Raw genomic sequence first — 16463 nt, 5'->3', positions numbered from 1 at the left:
CTCTTCAAGTGTCACCTATTTCCTGTCACTGTGTGTATGAAATGCTAGCTCTTCGAGTGTCACCTATATCCTGTCACTCTGAGTATGAAATGCTAGCTCTTCAAGTGTCACCTATATCCTATCACTGTGTGTATGAAATGCTAGCTCTTTGAGTGTCACCTATCTTCTGTCCCTGTGAATATGAAATCCTAGCTCTTTGAGTGTCACCTATATCCTGTAACTGTGTGTATGAAATGCTAGCTCTTCAAGTGTCACCTATCTTCTGTACCTGTGAATATGAAATCCTAGCTCTTTGAGTGTCACTTGTCTCCTGTCAATTTGTCATATGATATTACATAAGGCCAGTTCATATGATGTCACTAATCTTATGTATCACAGTAGAGCAGTATTATTATGACAACCATAGTCACTCAGTCACTAGACAGCATGCATTGCACAGCTTAATATCATGAGCAGTGAAATCTCTACTTTTGATTGCCTGAATATTTAGGGTTTTTTAGTAAAAGTTTGTCATTTTCACCTGAAGTGATTTTTAACATACACCAGATGATTTCCAGAGATTTTCTCAAATTGATATTTCATATGCGATAGCGAAAGGGTTTCAGAAACAAATTAAAGGGAAAGTGTAAAAAATTATAATATTTATAAGTAATGCAAAATGTATTAAGTTAGTTAATTTGAGCTTCACCTAGTCTAATATAGTTACACCGCATCTCTGTCATCACAAGTCTCCGTTTCCTGTTAGTCTCTCTAAGGTTAAGGTAATGATAAAACCCTCATTTAACTGATTATGGATTCATTCATTTAGTTTTTACTCATGATTTTGGCTGTTCATGTTTAATTTTTTATATGAAATTACTTAAAGCAAAAAGCTGGTAGAAATAGAACATAATACAAAATAATAAAATATATAAATCAAGTTCTGTTGAACTATTTCTAATGTAAGTTGGAGTAATTGCTTTCTATTTTTATTACTTTTTTTAATACTGAGTCTAGGCATTGTCAAATCTAAACTTTTTGGTAGTGTCTTTAAGGTAAAATAATTATATACCGTTAAGTTCTTTTTATCAATTACTTTTGCATTAATGTATTTTATCGCGCTCTCCTATTGCGTGTTTGCTTTACTGCTGCGTGTAGTATTTACTAAGGGAATCGCAGGCATGTCAGGCTGTGGAATGAGCTAAGTGAATTACAGTGTTTTTCTAGCAAATATTTAATCAAACATTCGACACTGTTATATTATGAAGCTGGGCTATTTACAGGCTGGATTGTAGTGACATGCTTTCAGTATTATTTGAAGGTCATCAAACTGCTGTAGTAGGTAAGTGTTGTCTGATCTTTCTAGGATTGGTCTATCATAGACATGACAGATGGTTTGATTATTGAGAACAAACCATACGAGAGGAGTTCAAGCGGGTCCAACAGTAAATCTATGGTCGTCAACCGCTGGCCAGAGATGGTGGGTAATCAATCTGATATTCTCTCGCAAGTCTTTAGTCTAAAACTAGGTGTTAGTATTTCCAAAGTTTGAGCTGGTGGCAAAGAAAAATGATCAAAATCTTAGCCCCAAGTTTGATAATTGCGTTGAATGAACTGGCAGTTTATTAGTCCGTGAAGTCTGTGGTCGATCACTAGAATTCGGGGAATTTTTATTGCATACGATCTTCTCAGAAATTACCGTATTGCACTTCAAGTTTTTTCTTTAAAAAATCTGTGACATATATGCAGTTCACTTTCGATGCATCGAATACCAATGATTTTAGTTCTTTAACAAGATTTCAGATCTAATAAATGCAGAGAGTGATAAGTGAGGTTATGACAGGCTGCATCAGCTTGCTCAGCTTATTGCTGCTCTCTCAATAATTTTACAAAAGAACTTTTTTGCTCAAATCAGTGCCTAAAAGAAAACAACTCTAACCAATTAGTACAGCCAAGTCAGACTGCTTACTGTGTTTACTATATGCAGGAACATACAGATGTGGTCTCTATTCTATAGACACTGGCCTTTCGCCAGTCCAATCTTCTGTAATAAAGCTACAAAGCAATAAAGTACACAGAATAAGTATGTGAACAATAATTCTATTACAACTAAAACTAAATGATTAGCGTAGATGGTAGAGCGCGGAGCAGGCAAAAGTTTGTGGATTAGAATCCTGTACGATGTAATCGTTATTCCCAACCTACAAGTGGGACTTTGAACAGACTGATGAACGAACACACCTCTTATTATAGTAAAGACTAGCCTAATGTCCGGCGTTGCACAGGTATCAAAAAACAGCTTATAAACAGTGGCAGGTAATGTAGTGATCATTGGCTAATTTGAGTAAGCTATTATCCGTATTGTTAAACTTACTAATCAGAGCCGTGAGAGCAAGCTTTAGCGACGTTGCGCCTAACACAGAGTCGCTATGAGGATTTTAATCCGGACAATGACTATCTGTCTAATGAATCCTTTTGAACCTGTGTAGATTAATGGGTTAGGTTGTCGCCTTGTGAATTGGAGGTTTTAATAACATATATTCTGTGGTACGGATTTTTCATTGCTAGGTTTTAATCACTATAACTGGACACAGGGTGCTCAAACAGACAAATACTGAAATTTATATATATAGTTAGTGAATATTTACGCTCTCTGAACCCTGATGTTAGTCAAGAATATTATCGAGATGCTTTTCATGCAGTTTATGGATTTCTTTGGTTCATCTGCTGCTCGTCTCACTTGAGTTCTCAAGCACAAATATATTTTATACGGTCTGAATATCAGTTTAAAAACAGTTGGCTTTTGATATTTGATATAATACCGGTTCTCCAAGCTATTCAACTTTGTTAAAATCCATGAATGAGTTGAAGACGTATATTTTGCTGGAAAGCAAATTGTCACCATTTCAGAGTCTGCTTTGAAGTTTTCAATTTTTTGAAATTTTACATATATAGTTACTTGAACAGCTGGCACACCAGATATAGTGTCATTAAGACTGTTTCCCCTTCCTTCCAGTTACTGTTTTGTTCAAGTGTGTATTCAGAGTATTTAACACGTTAGGTGTTCATCTGGAAAAATAGTATTATGTACTAAAAGGTATTTTAAACACTATTTGTCAAACTATTTATTCGATTTTAGCCGCTAAATTTTGGCCTGTTTTTTTATTTTATGCTTTATTATTGTTGTGTAGCACAATTTGAAAAACATTTTTATTTTGAAATGAAATTATTGCCAATAAATTAATATATAAAGTAATACATGTATATATATCCAGTCTTTGTGTCAATAGAACTGAGTTTTTCATTTAGACTCGATAGCAGAACTAATGCTCAAACCGTATAAACATTTTTATAGACCTCATAGAGTTATCAATCATAAAGTGTTCAGCACAAATCATAGAGATAGTTTTCAAACCAACTTGAAAATCATCCTGAACATTCGTCATCGTGTCTAGAAAACCTACTGGTCATCAAAGCTCATTAAAAGGTCTTCATAACTTAGTGGTTACGGCTTCTGTTGCTTGCTCACAGCTTCAACTCTTGCACTGTATTTGTTCTGCAGCTCGAGGTGGTTGACTCCTTTGAGTCAGCATGGAACCCAGATGCCACACTTACCACTATCAACCTTTCTCACAACTGCCTCAAGCACGTGCCTTTAGGTCTGGCCTGTTTAGCACCTAAACTGATGAGACTTAACCTCTCCCATAATTCCATTAGTGTGATGGGTGAGTGGTACGGAAGAATCGTATTATTTATATTATATTATTATAATTCAACTTGCTCTAATACAGACTACAGTAATACCTCAACATAGAAGTGGCTCAACATAAGGGAAATTTGAGATACGAGCCAAATCCTGAGCAAATCTTTGCTTTGAGATACAAGACAAATTTGAGATACGAGCCAAATCCTGAGCAAACTTTGCTTTGAAATACGAGACAGCCTTCCATGCAGCCGCTAAATGGCCGAGTATGCGAGAGGCTACTTATGAGAACAGCATAGATTGGTCTTTCTCATTAGATCAGTTAAAAAGGTTTGAAAAAGGCCGACTAAAAGCGAAGGTGAAATCGCGGTGAAAAAGAGTCAAGCTTAAAGAAAATATTAAGTAAAACAAAAATGAAGACAAAATTAGAAAAAGTCTCGTGTAATATTAAAACCTATTTTTAATTGTCTGCATGTGTATCTTTATGTGTACCTTTTATAAAGTCTCGAAGGTAATAACTCCATACTCTACATAATAATGGTACATTTTGTTGCAGATAGTAGCCACTATCTGTAACTAACTAGTAACCTGTTTTTAAGTTCATTTTTTCAGAGGATAGGAACAGATTAATTTTGTATGTACCCTAAGTCCTCATGCTCAAGCCACGCGGCTTGTGCTCAAACCAGATGACTCACGAAAGAAAAAATAATCCTCCAACAAGCCGCGTATGCCCACAGACCGCGGCTAATGACTGAGGTTTTGTCGTCCTTGACCCCTTCGGAAGCGGAGTGTTGAGAAGGGTTTCGCTATACCCCCGTCCTTTCGAATAAGAAAACAGGCTATATCAGTACATGTGAAAATAATTTTCTTTTACCTCCAAGTTCGAACTAAAATTCCTAAACCCTTGCATCAAGAACTTACTTGCCATGTCTCAGCTAGATTTTTATTGCGCTGTTAGAGGGCTTCACGTTTATGGAAATATGCCGGTCAAGAATTAAACGGTTTTGTCAACCTACGAGTGGTGAGTTAAACATTAGGGATAAATTCTTCTTTAGTCTAAAGTATTCCATAAACATGACCTTGAAAATAAACGAGTAGGGCGCCAAAATCCCGTACATAAAAGTGTATCATGACTGCGATTTTATGGTTATAGCGTGGAACTGAGCAGAGACCGCATTTATCGAGAAGCCGCCCTACGCTTCACGTAAGTTTTAAAAACTTGGCTTTAGCCGCGGCCTATGACCTTGAATCAGAAGCCGCGCCCAACGACAAGCCGCGCGGCTTGAGCATAAGGACTTACGGTAGTTATTTTATATTGAAAATTTGCATTAGGCGCATAGGTCGAGGTACGACTGTATAAACATAGATTCGTTAGAGCATCGTCGGTAGATGGATATTGGTAAACTACAGAGTCATAATTATAGTATAATATAATAATATAGTATAGTATAATGATATTGTAATAATATAATATATAATTGTAGTCATAATTATTGACATAGACTGTGTCATTTATCCATCTCTATACAGGGGCGGCAGTCATGTACCCCAAAGCTCTGACGGCTCTCAATCTTTCCAATAACAAGCTAAAGAAGATGGCCACTGATGAGCCAGAGGATGATGCGAGGTGGCACTGCTATGTACCACCACGCAAGGATCACAAGCACAGGTACATGTACCTTTATAAGTCTGGTTTACAAGTATATGTTCTTCAAGCCTAAATCTCTACTTTCATATTCTCTATTTCATAGTAGATCAGCAGCCTTCTCGATACGTACATGTAAACTGCTTGACAGATTATTAACTATACTATCTATTAACATAAAAGCTGAGTCTTTCTGTTATAATCTTTTTTATCTCAGAGGCAGGTTGATAAATGAAAGAGTTGTCCTACCTTGTTTCAAAGTTAACAGCTTGCCTGCAGTATGACAATATCAACATTTAGCATTGAGTTTAACTAAAATATACTTCATTGTTTATCGGCTTCAAGGTTTTATGTTAGTAATATTTTTGGCAATGCCACCACCGCTTTCATTTTATGTTACTTTTATTGCATTTTGGAATGATGGTGCAATACAGCTTTGTTTTGGAAATTTGTTTCTGCGTGTCTTTTGGAATTCTTTGTTTGCATCAAACCTGACCAAGACCAATCGTTTCTGAGAACTTGAAGGTTGACTTGCAACAAAGTTCACATTACTGTTATTTGGTATCAAAAGGTTCACCCTGTCTTACTCTGCTGCGTTGTAGGTGCAAAATATGTGGAAATGTGATTACAAGCTTTTGAAAGCTCAAAAATTAACAGTTAACCTTTAAATTCTAACAGATGAATATAAATCCTAGTTTTGGTACATCTCTTCACTTCTATGGTTTTAGGGCTACAGCGGGAATAGTGTGCGTCTTAAATACTTTACTGGTTCGTAGGGTAAAAATATTTTTTCACACAACGGCTTGTACATGTTATGATGTTGCTAAGAAGATCCGAGATAAATGTGTGTTAATTACTAATATATCATTATGGCTAATACAATAACTTCCTACAGTTGAAGATTGTATTATCTTGCGTTTAATTTCATGAACACGAAAATTCATAGTTGTAGTACTCGCATCTATCGCAGGTTTAGTTTTCACAGGATACTTGTACATATTACAGGATACTTGTATATATTACAGGATACTTGTACATATTACAGGATACTTGTACATGTTACAGGAGTAGTACTTGTACATATCACAGGATACTTGTACATATTACAGGATACTTGTATATATTACAGGATACTTGTACATATTACAGGATACTTGTCCATATTACAGGATACTTGTATATATTACAGGATACTTGTATATATTACAGGATACTTGTATATATTACAGGATACTTGTATATATTACAGGATACTTGTACATATTACAGGATACTTGTACATATTACAGGATACTTGTACATATTACAGGATACTTGTATATATTACAGAATACTTGTATATATTACAGGATACTTGTACATATTGCAGGATACTTGTACATATTACAGGATACTTGTCCATATTACAGGATACTTGTATATATTACAGGATACTTGTACATATTGCAGGATACTTGTACATATTACAGGATACTTGTCCATATTACAGGATACTTGTATATATTACAGGATACTTGTATATATTACAGGATACTTGTACATATTACAGGATACTTGTCCATATTACAGGATACTTGTATATATTACAGGATACTTGTATATATTACAGGATACTTGTACATATCACAGGATACTTGTACATATTACAGGATACTTGTACATATTACAGGATACTTGTATATATTACAGGATACTTGTATATATTACAGGATACTTGTACATATTACAGGATACTTGTACATGTTACAGGAGTAGTACTTGTACATATCACAGGATACTTGTATATATCACTGAAGGTGGAGTACTTGTACATATCACATTATCGTACACACTATTTCAGGGATTCTTCTGTCATTCCTGATGCTTACTCAGCACGAAATAGAGCCTCAACAGGAAGTACTAATTCAGCTGTATCACTGAGCAGCGAGCTCTGCGCGCACAGATCTCTACGATTTGACAATCTGACTTCACTCAATATCTCACATAATCAACTTACTGAAGTGATTTTTACCTCTGCCAATCAGGTACACATATGCTGCTAATACGTCAAACGATGTACTGTCAGTACCACTGTTACAGTAACAGTGGTGATTGTAATTATTTTAATTAATTGTAAAATAAACTCATTCTTTGTTGTTAATTCATATATTGCTCCGTCGCTATTATGTGAATTATGACAATATGCACATAAATGAAAAGCTCAGAATGTACTGGTTAAGAATATTATGTAAAACTAACTTATATTTGCTTTATTAGTTTGATTTTGGTACAATATGGCATTTTCGGCATAAAGCGGTACAAAAACCAAAAAACATTGTTCAAATTTGTGGAAAAGGCAACTTAATTTTACATGATTTTATAACATAGCTCTATAAAAGTTAATTTGTGGTGTTTTTAAGTTCCTTTAAAGTATTTTTAGCATCCTAGTATTTGCTATGACACCATAAGCCTAGACAGACCTGATAGGATATAATGGGTGCTCATTAAACAGATTTTATTGCTGGAGTGCATCTTTGGTGGTAGACAGAATGTTTAGAAAATTTGCTTTTCACTTATGTATGGTCTGAGGTTATAAGGAGAGGAAGTTTATGCCATAAATGAAAAAGATTATTATGAAGTTACCAGGCGGTCCCATTATTATGATCACCATTGTATGATGGTATATCATTCATGATGAGCCCCATTTAGTGGCTTCATCTCATCATTACTATTGGTTAGCGAACTTTGACCTATGTCTGTATGGTTTCTGATTGGTTGTTTCTATTCGAAAGGAAAGGTCTTTGTCATGTTAAAGGCTAGTCTTACAAGCTGTACAGTGAAACCTCTATGTACAAAAGTAGTTTGTTCTGAAAACCGTTTTCTAAGTAAAACGTTTTTCAAGTAGAAACTGATTTTATCATATAAATGCACCAAACTGTTCTAAGCTAAGCCACCACAAAATTCAGGTATAAAGGTTGTTATAAATGATAAATACATTCACTAGTTCAAATTGCTAACAAATTCATGTTAGAATTATATTACCACATAATTAATGGAAAAAAAATATGTATGGAAAGTGGAAAGAACAGAGAAATATTGAATACAAACTACGAAAGATATGTTTGTTTACCTTTGGTGTGTGTCTAGACGAGGCTAAGCAAAGACCGCAAAAAATAAAAAAGGACAGCTCTCAGAATAGGTTGTTGTTGCATTGTTGTCTTGGTTTTTGTTTTGTCCGGTACAAATGTTTCAAGTAGAAAGATTAATTTTCATTTCATTTCCATGGGCACAAACTGAAAATGATGTCATCACACAGAAAACCCGAAACTTGTTTTGGTAGAAACGAAAGTTGCCCCACTCTGTATGTGTTATATGATAACTCCAAATTATATAATGACTGAAAACAAAACACAATACTTGTCATTGACTGACCGGAGATGAGTGAGATGCGCTGTACGTCATACCTGTGGGAAGCAAACTGGCTCACACATGGAACAGACTAACAGGCCAAAGTTCAAAAGGTCGTTCGGCCTTAGAAATATCATTTGTAAGGGAAAGCAATATTTCTTTGAAAAGCCCTTTTGCAACTCAAAAATTTTGCATGTAGTCTTTTGCAAGTAGAGGTTCCGCTGTATTTGTCCCTAGCATTTTACTATTTTGTGTCACATTGTATAATGTCTTCGAAAGTACAGCGGCACTGCTAGCTATAAGTAGTGTATCAGTGTAGAAAGTTCTAGAAGTCTTATGCTCACTCAGGTGAACTTACACATAGTGACCTCGTTTCTCTCTTACGATAAAAAGAGCAATGAGTGCAGTGTAGTTGCTGTAGGTTGTAGTTGCTTTAGTGTCAGTGTGTTTTGCTATTTTTACTCTAAACGTACATTGCTAGCAGATGGAAAGTGATGCCAACTCTGAGAAGAGCTCCAAGTCTGGTTCAGTGGCTGACCTAGGCCTGCTTTATCCAAAGGTCACTCAGCTTGACCTCAGTCATAATGAGATCAAACAGATGCCGTCGGTCATCGCTGAGCATACGGACTTGACCCAACTCAATCTAGGGTACAACCTTATTCGAGATGTAAGTTGGCATACTGTCTTCTAGCATCTTTAAGACTTGGGTTTATCTAACTGATGATATGCATAACTAGATGAATGCTCGGCGTTGCCCGGGTAATAAAAGTCTTTGCAAAAAAAATTGTTTTTATTTAACGTATAACAGCAGTTACCCGTCTAATTTTCAAACTTCATATTATGAGAAAAATGTTTTGTGCAGGTCAAATAAATTAAGAAACAAAATAAAACAACCAACTATAAAAGTGTTTAAATTTAAATGTGAGATAATGAACAAGTAGTAGCTAATAATAGCTATAACTGGACAAGCAGACATCCAAACAGACCATGACAAACTTTGAGATTTATATATATATATATATATATATATAGATGTGTGAGCATAGGTGAATGTATGGAAGTTTTAGAAAATCAGTTTTGCTGCACATGAAGTCAGTGCGGTTTTTTTAGGGGTTCCTTTTGTAATTGTAGAATATTTTTTACATGATACGTTTAAAAATGGAAAATGTTGGTGATGGCAATAACATATTTGATGCATTAAGAATAATTTACAAAAAAAGTATTTGTTGAAAAAGTTAATCAAATCTTCTCTGCTGTAGAGTTGATGTTTGCATTTTTTTACGGTAAGACCCCTTTTTCTTGCAAATGGTGAAAAAATTCCAAGCTTCTGAGCTTTCTAACGGTTTATATATATAATGTATGTATGTATATATAATTATATATATACTAGCTGTGCCACTCGGCGTTGCCCGAGTAATAAAAAAGTCTGGACAAAATATTGATTTGTATTTAACATATAACAACATTTGCCATTATAACTTTCAAACTACATATCATGAGAGAAGTGTGTCGTGTAGTTGAAATAAATTAAGAGAGAAAATAAAAACAACTGTAAAAGTTTTAAAACTTTGTCAAACAACTGAAACTTTCAAGCTTTTAGCCTGACATATTGTCTATGGAAAATCCCAGTAAGCTGCTAGGCTTCTAATGACAGTACTCCATGATGCTGTGTCAGCATTGTTGTCCAGCTACAGTTATTGTAGCAATAGCTATAGCCGGAATGCAGACAGACATATGGACATACTTTGAGAAATATATTTATATATATATATATATAAAGAGGGTTGTTGAATACTTTAAATGTTCCATAATTTGAAATAAACGTTCGTCATTTTTAAGTGTCAGTAACCAGTCAGACGGTGCATTTTAAAAGTAATGATCTCATCGCAAACTCGTATTGTTTTTTTTCAGGTTTTGATCAAGATAAATTAACTGTCCAATCTTGCTAGTTTGCAGTCAAATCATAATATTGGACATTATAATTGGGATGGTTTTATTGAAGACAACCTCACTTGACCACATTTTATCTGGAACTGATTGGAGATGTTTTTTTATGATTTTGAATTTGGCAATGCTATGCTTAAGATGCCATCATATGGCAATATGATGTTGAATAATGCAAGCAATTTATATACTTAACTACTGAATGTCCGATGTTGCATGGGTAATAAAGAAACAGCTTATAAACAGTGATAGGTAATGTACCCTAGGACACTTATGTATTCGCGGCATCTAACTTTCGCGGTGTAATCCTCTCGCGAAAATTTAATGAGCGAAACTAAACTATCATAACGAACGAGCGAAAACGCGAAGTTAAATAGCTTTGTTCATTGATATCCACAATAAAATCGTAATATTAGAAATGCAGGCAACTTTCGTCTGTGGTTAGGATAAATGGGAAATTTCTGGTAAACTCATTATAGCTAATACACCAACTGAGCAGCATGGCAAAGCAATATCAGTTTAGTCACCGAATTTGTAACTGATGAGGATGAAAGTCTGGTAGGTGAAGTCGTAAAATTGAAGAATAATTATTGCAGTGATGAATTTTATTACCATCCAAAAACAATATCAACCCTCATCAGGTCCAACCACATTATCTCTTTCACTGCCAATCATGTACAAATTGGTTACCGGCCTAGTGCCAGCCATTTTACCGAAATTGCCGATATTGCTTCATGATATGTATACAGTATTTTTCAAGTTCTACTTTAATTATCTGTATAATCACAAAAATCTAAACTGGCTATTATGTCAACAACAACTAATTACCTGTTTTATGACTCGGGCGGGGTAGTTAATGAACTCACAGAAAAATCTTCGTTTTTAGATTAGAAATTCTCAAACAAAAGTTTAAAATTGCTTTGTTGTTTTAGGCTGATTTTATAGAGAAATCTTCGGACAACACAGTCAATTTCATAAAACACTTAAAGACCGTGGGTTATGTGGTCAACAAATAATAAAATCAGGTTACCAGACAATTTCTGAGAAAGTCAGAAAATGCGTTTATGTCAGTGGCCCCTAGAAAACGCATAAATGCGTTTATGGCAGCGTAAGGGTTATACAGTTTTGGTTGTGAAGTTGGTTGTTACCTATCTATTTTCTTCTTCTTGGGATTCGAGCGTGAAAGTCACGGCGGGAGGGACCTAGATGTCATTGATAGTCTAAGAAACAAGTGGCAGCAAGTGATCAAATTGAATTGTCGATCTCACCCACACATTTCAACCTGTGGTTTACAAATACGAACTATTCCCAAATTGAATTTTTTTCTTATTAGTGAACTGGACCTGAGGAATATAATGTTTTTTCCACTGCATTTATTTTCACACCACTATAACTTCGCACTCATCAGTGCCGCGAAATTAAGTTGCAGCGAAATTTTACTCTGTGTGCTACTCACGAAACTAAATACTAGCGAAATATAAGTGTCCTAGGGTAGCTGCAATTGGTTACGTTTTACCATGTCTTCTCAAGTTAGCAAATGGATCAATTTGAGTAACTTAAGCTAGTATATTGCTAAACTTACTATAATAAGAGCTGTGAAGGTCAAGAGCCATCAAGCCAGCTCTTGTGACGTTATGCGTGACACAAATCGCTATGTTTTAACTGATGTACTGACTACGAGCACAATTAATCCATTGTTTAACAAGTAGCCCATGTGGCCTAATGGGTTAGCTCATGTGCCTCCAGAACTGGAGGCGGCGGAGTTCAAATCTAGTGCGACGCTTTATTAGTTGCTACAACTTTATTTCTACAACTGGACACACGACACACCAATATCACCCATAGCCAACCACAAGCCCACCCATTCGAAGCATGGGTGTGATTCGAATCACAGCGATTAGAAGTGTGTTGCTGGCAGCATGTGTTAGTGTGCTTTTCGCTGATCAGTGTTTGGCTCTCTGCCTCTATTGCATTGCACTTATTGTGTATGTTATGATCCTTTCCAGCTTCCTCCAGAGATGGGATTGCTGAAGTCCTTGTGGAATATGGAGCTGACTGGCTGCCCACTAGAGGGCGCCCTTGCTGAGAAGATCGAAATGAAGGCCAGAACTTCAGACATAATAGGCTTTCTCAATTCTGTACTCAAAGAGTAAGTAGCCAGATAAAAATTTGCATTCTTGGTGAAGCTATGAAAAAAGGGCTGTTCTCCTCAAGTACAGGACTCATAGCGAATTTGGATAGGCTGTGATTCTACCAGTGCATGTGTTGCCTTTTCCTGCAGGTGCCTGCAGGTGCCTCACATTCACAATAAAGAAAGATATAGTTTGTTAAAGATGAACTTTCACAAAATTTTAGCAAATTTTATCAGAAAATATCGGTATTTTTCAATCATTTGCAATTGCTTTTAATGTTTGAGGTAATCTGATTGCCAGGATGTTTCAAGATTAAAATTGACAAAACTTGATCGCGATTAAAATGCTCAAGATTCAAAAGAAAGTGAGCATAGAATAGAGACAGGTAATGCTGCAAATTGAACGCGTGAGAGTTCTGCCTGTCTGAGAGAGACAAGCAGCCGCACAATTAGCGACTTCATTTTGGCACCTATTTTTCTTTTGAGTGTTTATCCACGAACAAGTTTTGTCAATTTTAATCTTGAAACATCGTGGCAGTCAGGTCAACTCAAACATAGAAAACAATCGCAAATGTTAAAAAATACTGATACTTTTTGATACAATTACTGAAATTTTGTATAAGCTAATCTTTAAAGCAGTATTTTTGCTTCTCTCTACTGTGATATGCTGTACTCAGGCTATACATTCATGTAAAATATCAAGAAGACAGTTAGCAGGACATTATGAGGACTGATGACTGTAGATGTACAAACCCAGTCAACTCCGTATCAAATCATTAATTTGTAAACAGATAAATACACAGCTAAACACGCGCTTCATTTAAGCCAGTGGCGTTAAATGAATAGAGTCATTCCTAACAAATAGTCTTTGTTTGTGCTCAGATTGTAACTAGTGATGTCAGGCTAGCTGGTTATACCCTACAGGATGAAATTATTCGATGCAGTATCAACGTAACATTCTTAGCTAAACAAAAACCTATTCACGTGGTATACGCGTGTGAAGGTTTTACCCTATTGCTAATTGCTTTTACGGGTTAATTTATTCGCGAATGTGTTCATCCGCGAATAATTTGGTCCACGAATATGCTTTAAAAGACAATTTTTGCGAAATGTAACTCAGCGAATAATTTCATCCCGTAGGGTAATTAGGATTAGATGAACTAGCCATTTGTAGGAGTTGTCTTACCGGTGAAGTGCAATTAGAGGTAAATGACTAGCCTATTGTGGAGTTGTCTTACCAATGAAGTAAAAAATATGATTAAATGTTGGGTCACCTTTAGGAGTTGTTTTATCATTAATATGCAATGATCGTTAAACGAACTAATTTATTGTAACGGTTCCCATAAAAATATACCGCAATTTTGGTGATGTAATTTGTCAAACTGTAGCCTATGCCTTTGCCATTTTAATTGCTCTGATCACAGTGCCAAGCCATACGCCTCTATGAAACTTATGATAGTTGGCCAAGCTAATATCGGCAAGACATCACTTCTGGCAGCTCTCAGACGAGTGGAAAAGTCCAGTAATCCATTCAAACATTTCAATCAGCGAGTCACAAACTCTAATGTGGCTGGAGACAGAAGAACAGGTTTGTTTTCTATTTGACTATTTTATAAAGAACCACCTGTATAGGCTAAGTTATTACTGTCACTTGGTCAGATCCTCTGAACGCTATGTTTGCTTGATAGTAGGAAACAAGTTCTCATTCTGTAAAGTAGCCGTTCCTTTATTTTACTGATTCACTGTTAGTTAAACTTACTCATAGACCTGGCAGTGGTAATCAAGGTCATTTAAAGGTCATGGTGAGGTACTGGTACTTTAAGGGTGTAAGCAGGTTTTTCAGCTAATTTCCTGTGATTTCACAAAGCAACTAGTAAAACCTGGTGTAACAGGTATTTTATATGCACTGTATGTCTTATAAAGTTCATATGGTGATGGTTTATCTTTAAAAAGTTGATGTTGAGGGCTGCTTAATAAAAGTTTATTATGGGGCATCGATTGAGACCCTCTCTAGCGTGTGATCTGTGCTTACTCGCTCTCAGTCTATTCATGACAGTGTACATGGCACGGTGTTTGCAAGCCATATGTTGGGATATTGAGCTAGTGGAGTAGGTGCTCTGGCAGGGAGTAAGTCAGTGTATGTTGATTAGCAGTGTATTAACGATGAACTTACACAAAACTTTAGTAGATGATATCAGAAAGTATCGATATTTTTCTACTATTTGCGATTGCATTAGGTGCGATATGACTGCCAGGATGTATCAAGATTAAAATTCACAAAACTTGATCAGGGATTAAAACACTCAGAAGTAAAATACATGCTGAATGATGTTACTAGTTATTATCGTTGCTATCGGCTGTTGTGTTTAAGTTACAGCATTACGTAACTCTAAACTGTTAATCTCTTTGCAATTATAAGACATTATAATTGCACTTTTGTTTGATCTGATCATTTTAGCTCCAATCAAATTTTGTCAATTTCAATGTTGAAATATCCTGGCTTTCAGATCACGTAAAGCAACAAACAAATTCTCAGAGAATAGAAAACTACTGATACTTTCTGATAAATCTACTAAAATTTTGTGTGATCCACAAAATAGTCCCACGTGAGGCGTAGAGGCGTGGCACTATTGAAGATGTGATCACATCAGAGATTTTATCAGAAAGTGTAGATATATTTTATCACTTCAGAATTGGTTTTTGTTTTACATGATCTGACAAGCAAGATGTTTTAAGATTAAAATTGACAAAGCATGATTGTAGTTGAAACACTCAGAAAAAAAAGACGGGCTCAGACCTCCTCAAAAGGATGCCAATATTCCTGCTTCCGATTTATAAGTGATAAATATACAGTCTCATCAGCATTGGCTACTCATATGTTTACACAGCTTTCACAGATAAATAATGGGACGAGTTCTAACCAACCTATTTTTAAAATCTCTTGAAACTTTGCTAAAGCAATGTATTTGAAGTTTTATTCCAACAATTATGAGCGCATACAAAATAAAATGTATGTCAATAAAGACCCATAAGACTGCAAAGTTGAACGCAATAGCAGATGTCAATAACGAGAGGGACAAAAAGAAAGCTTGACTATTGACATCGTTTTGAGGAAAATATGGGCACATAATTTCTTAGCATTTAACTGCGAGCAAGTTTTGTCAATTTTAATCTTGAAACATCCTGGCAGTCAGATCACGTAAATCGACAAACAAAATCTCAAATGATGGAAAAATACCCAGACTTTCTAATAAAATCTAGAAATTCATGTGATCACGTCTTAAAGACTCTCTGTAGTAGACCCATACTAGTATAAATGATTTAGCGAGTTACCCATGCCCTTCAGCGAGGAACAGAATTTTTGTGAAAAATTTGCTGCCTCATTCAGGCTGAATGCTGGCTAGCCTGTGGCACATCCAGTGTTTGAGGCTTTGAATATTGATGCCATGATGTAGGTGACACAGTGTCCACTGTCGGTGTGGATATCGGGGATCTTACATTTGAGAAGAGAGATGGTAGGGGAAAGGTGGTGTTTAAGACCTGGGACTTTGGTGGACAGGTAAACAGTTGATATACTCTAGTTCTTAAACTGAAACCAATTGATGAACTCCCTAGAGGTTTGGACCATTGCTGCAGCCCTCAAACTCTCATCAGTTTGAGGGAGAAAAATGAAG

At 35.7% G+C, this 16463-nt stretch overlaps 1 protein-coding gene across 1 annotated transcript in view; it reads left to right on the top strand.

Moving 5' to 3' along the window:
• The window catches only part of LOC137405697 (leucine-rich repeat serine/threonine-protein kinase 1-like), a 92686-nt gene that overhangs the window by 26017 nt on the left and 50206 nt on the right, over positions 1-16463 (top strand). The window contains exons 12-19 of the mRNA XM_068092052.1: positions 1346-1459; positions 3542-3704; positions 5213-5351; positions 7168-7351; positions 9196-9381; positions 12665-12807; positions 14214-14377; positions 16245-16348. Of these exons, the coding sequence (XP_067948153.1) occupies positions 1346-1459; positions 3542-3704; positions 5213-5351; positions 7168-7351; positions 9196-9381; positions 12665-12807; positions 14214-14377; positions 16245-16348 (1197 nt within the window). The remainder of the gene's footprint in view (positions 1-1345; positions 1460-3541; positions 3705-5212; positions 5352-7167; positions 7352-9195; positions 9382-12664; positions 12808-14213; positions 14378-16244; positions 16349-16463) is intronic.

The sequence above is a fragment of the Watersipora subatra genome, chromosome 10 (assembly GCF_963576615.1).
Source record: "Watersipora subatra chromosome 10, tzWatSuba1.1, whole genome shotgun sequence".
In the NCBI taxonomy this organism is placed as follows: domain Eukaryota; kingdom Metazoa; phylum Bryozoa; class Gymnolaemata; order Cheilostomatida; family Watersiporidae; genus Watersipora; species Watersipora subatra.
The sequence above is the reverse complement of the archived record's forward strand: the minus strand, read 5'-3'. Positions and strand labels throughout refer to the sequence as shown.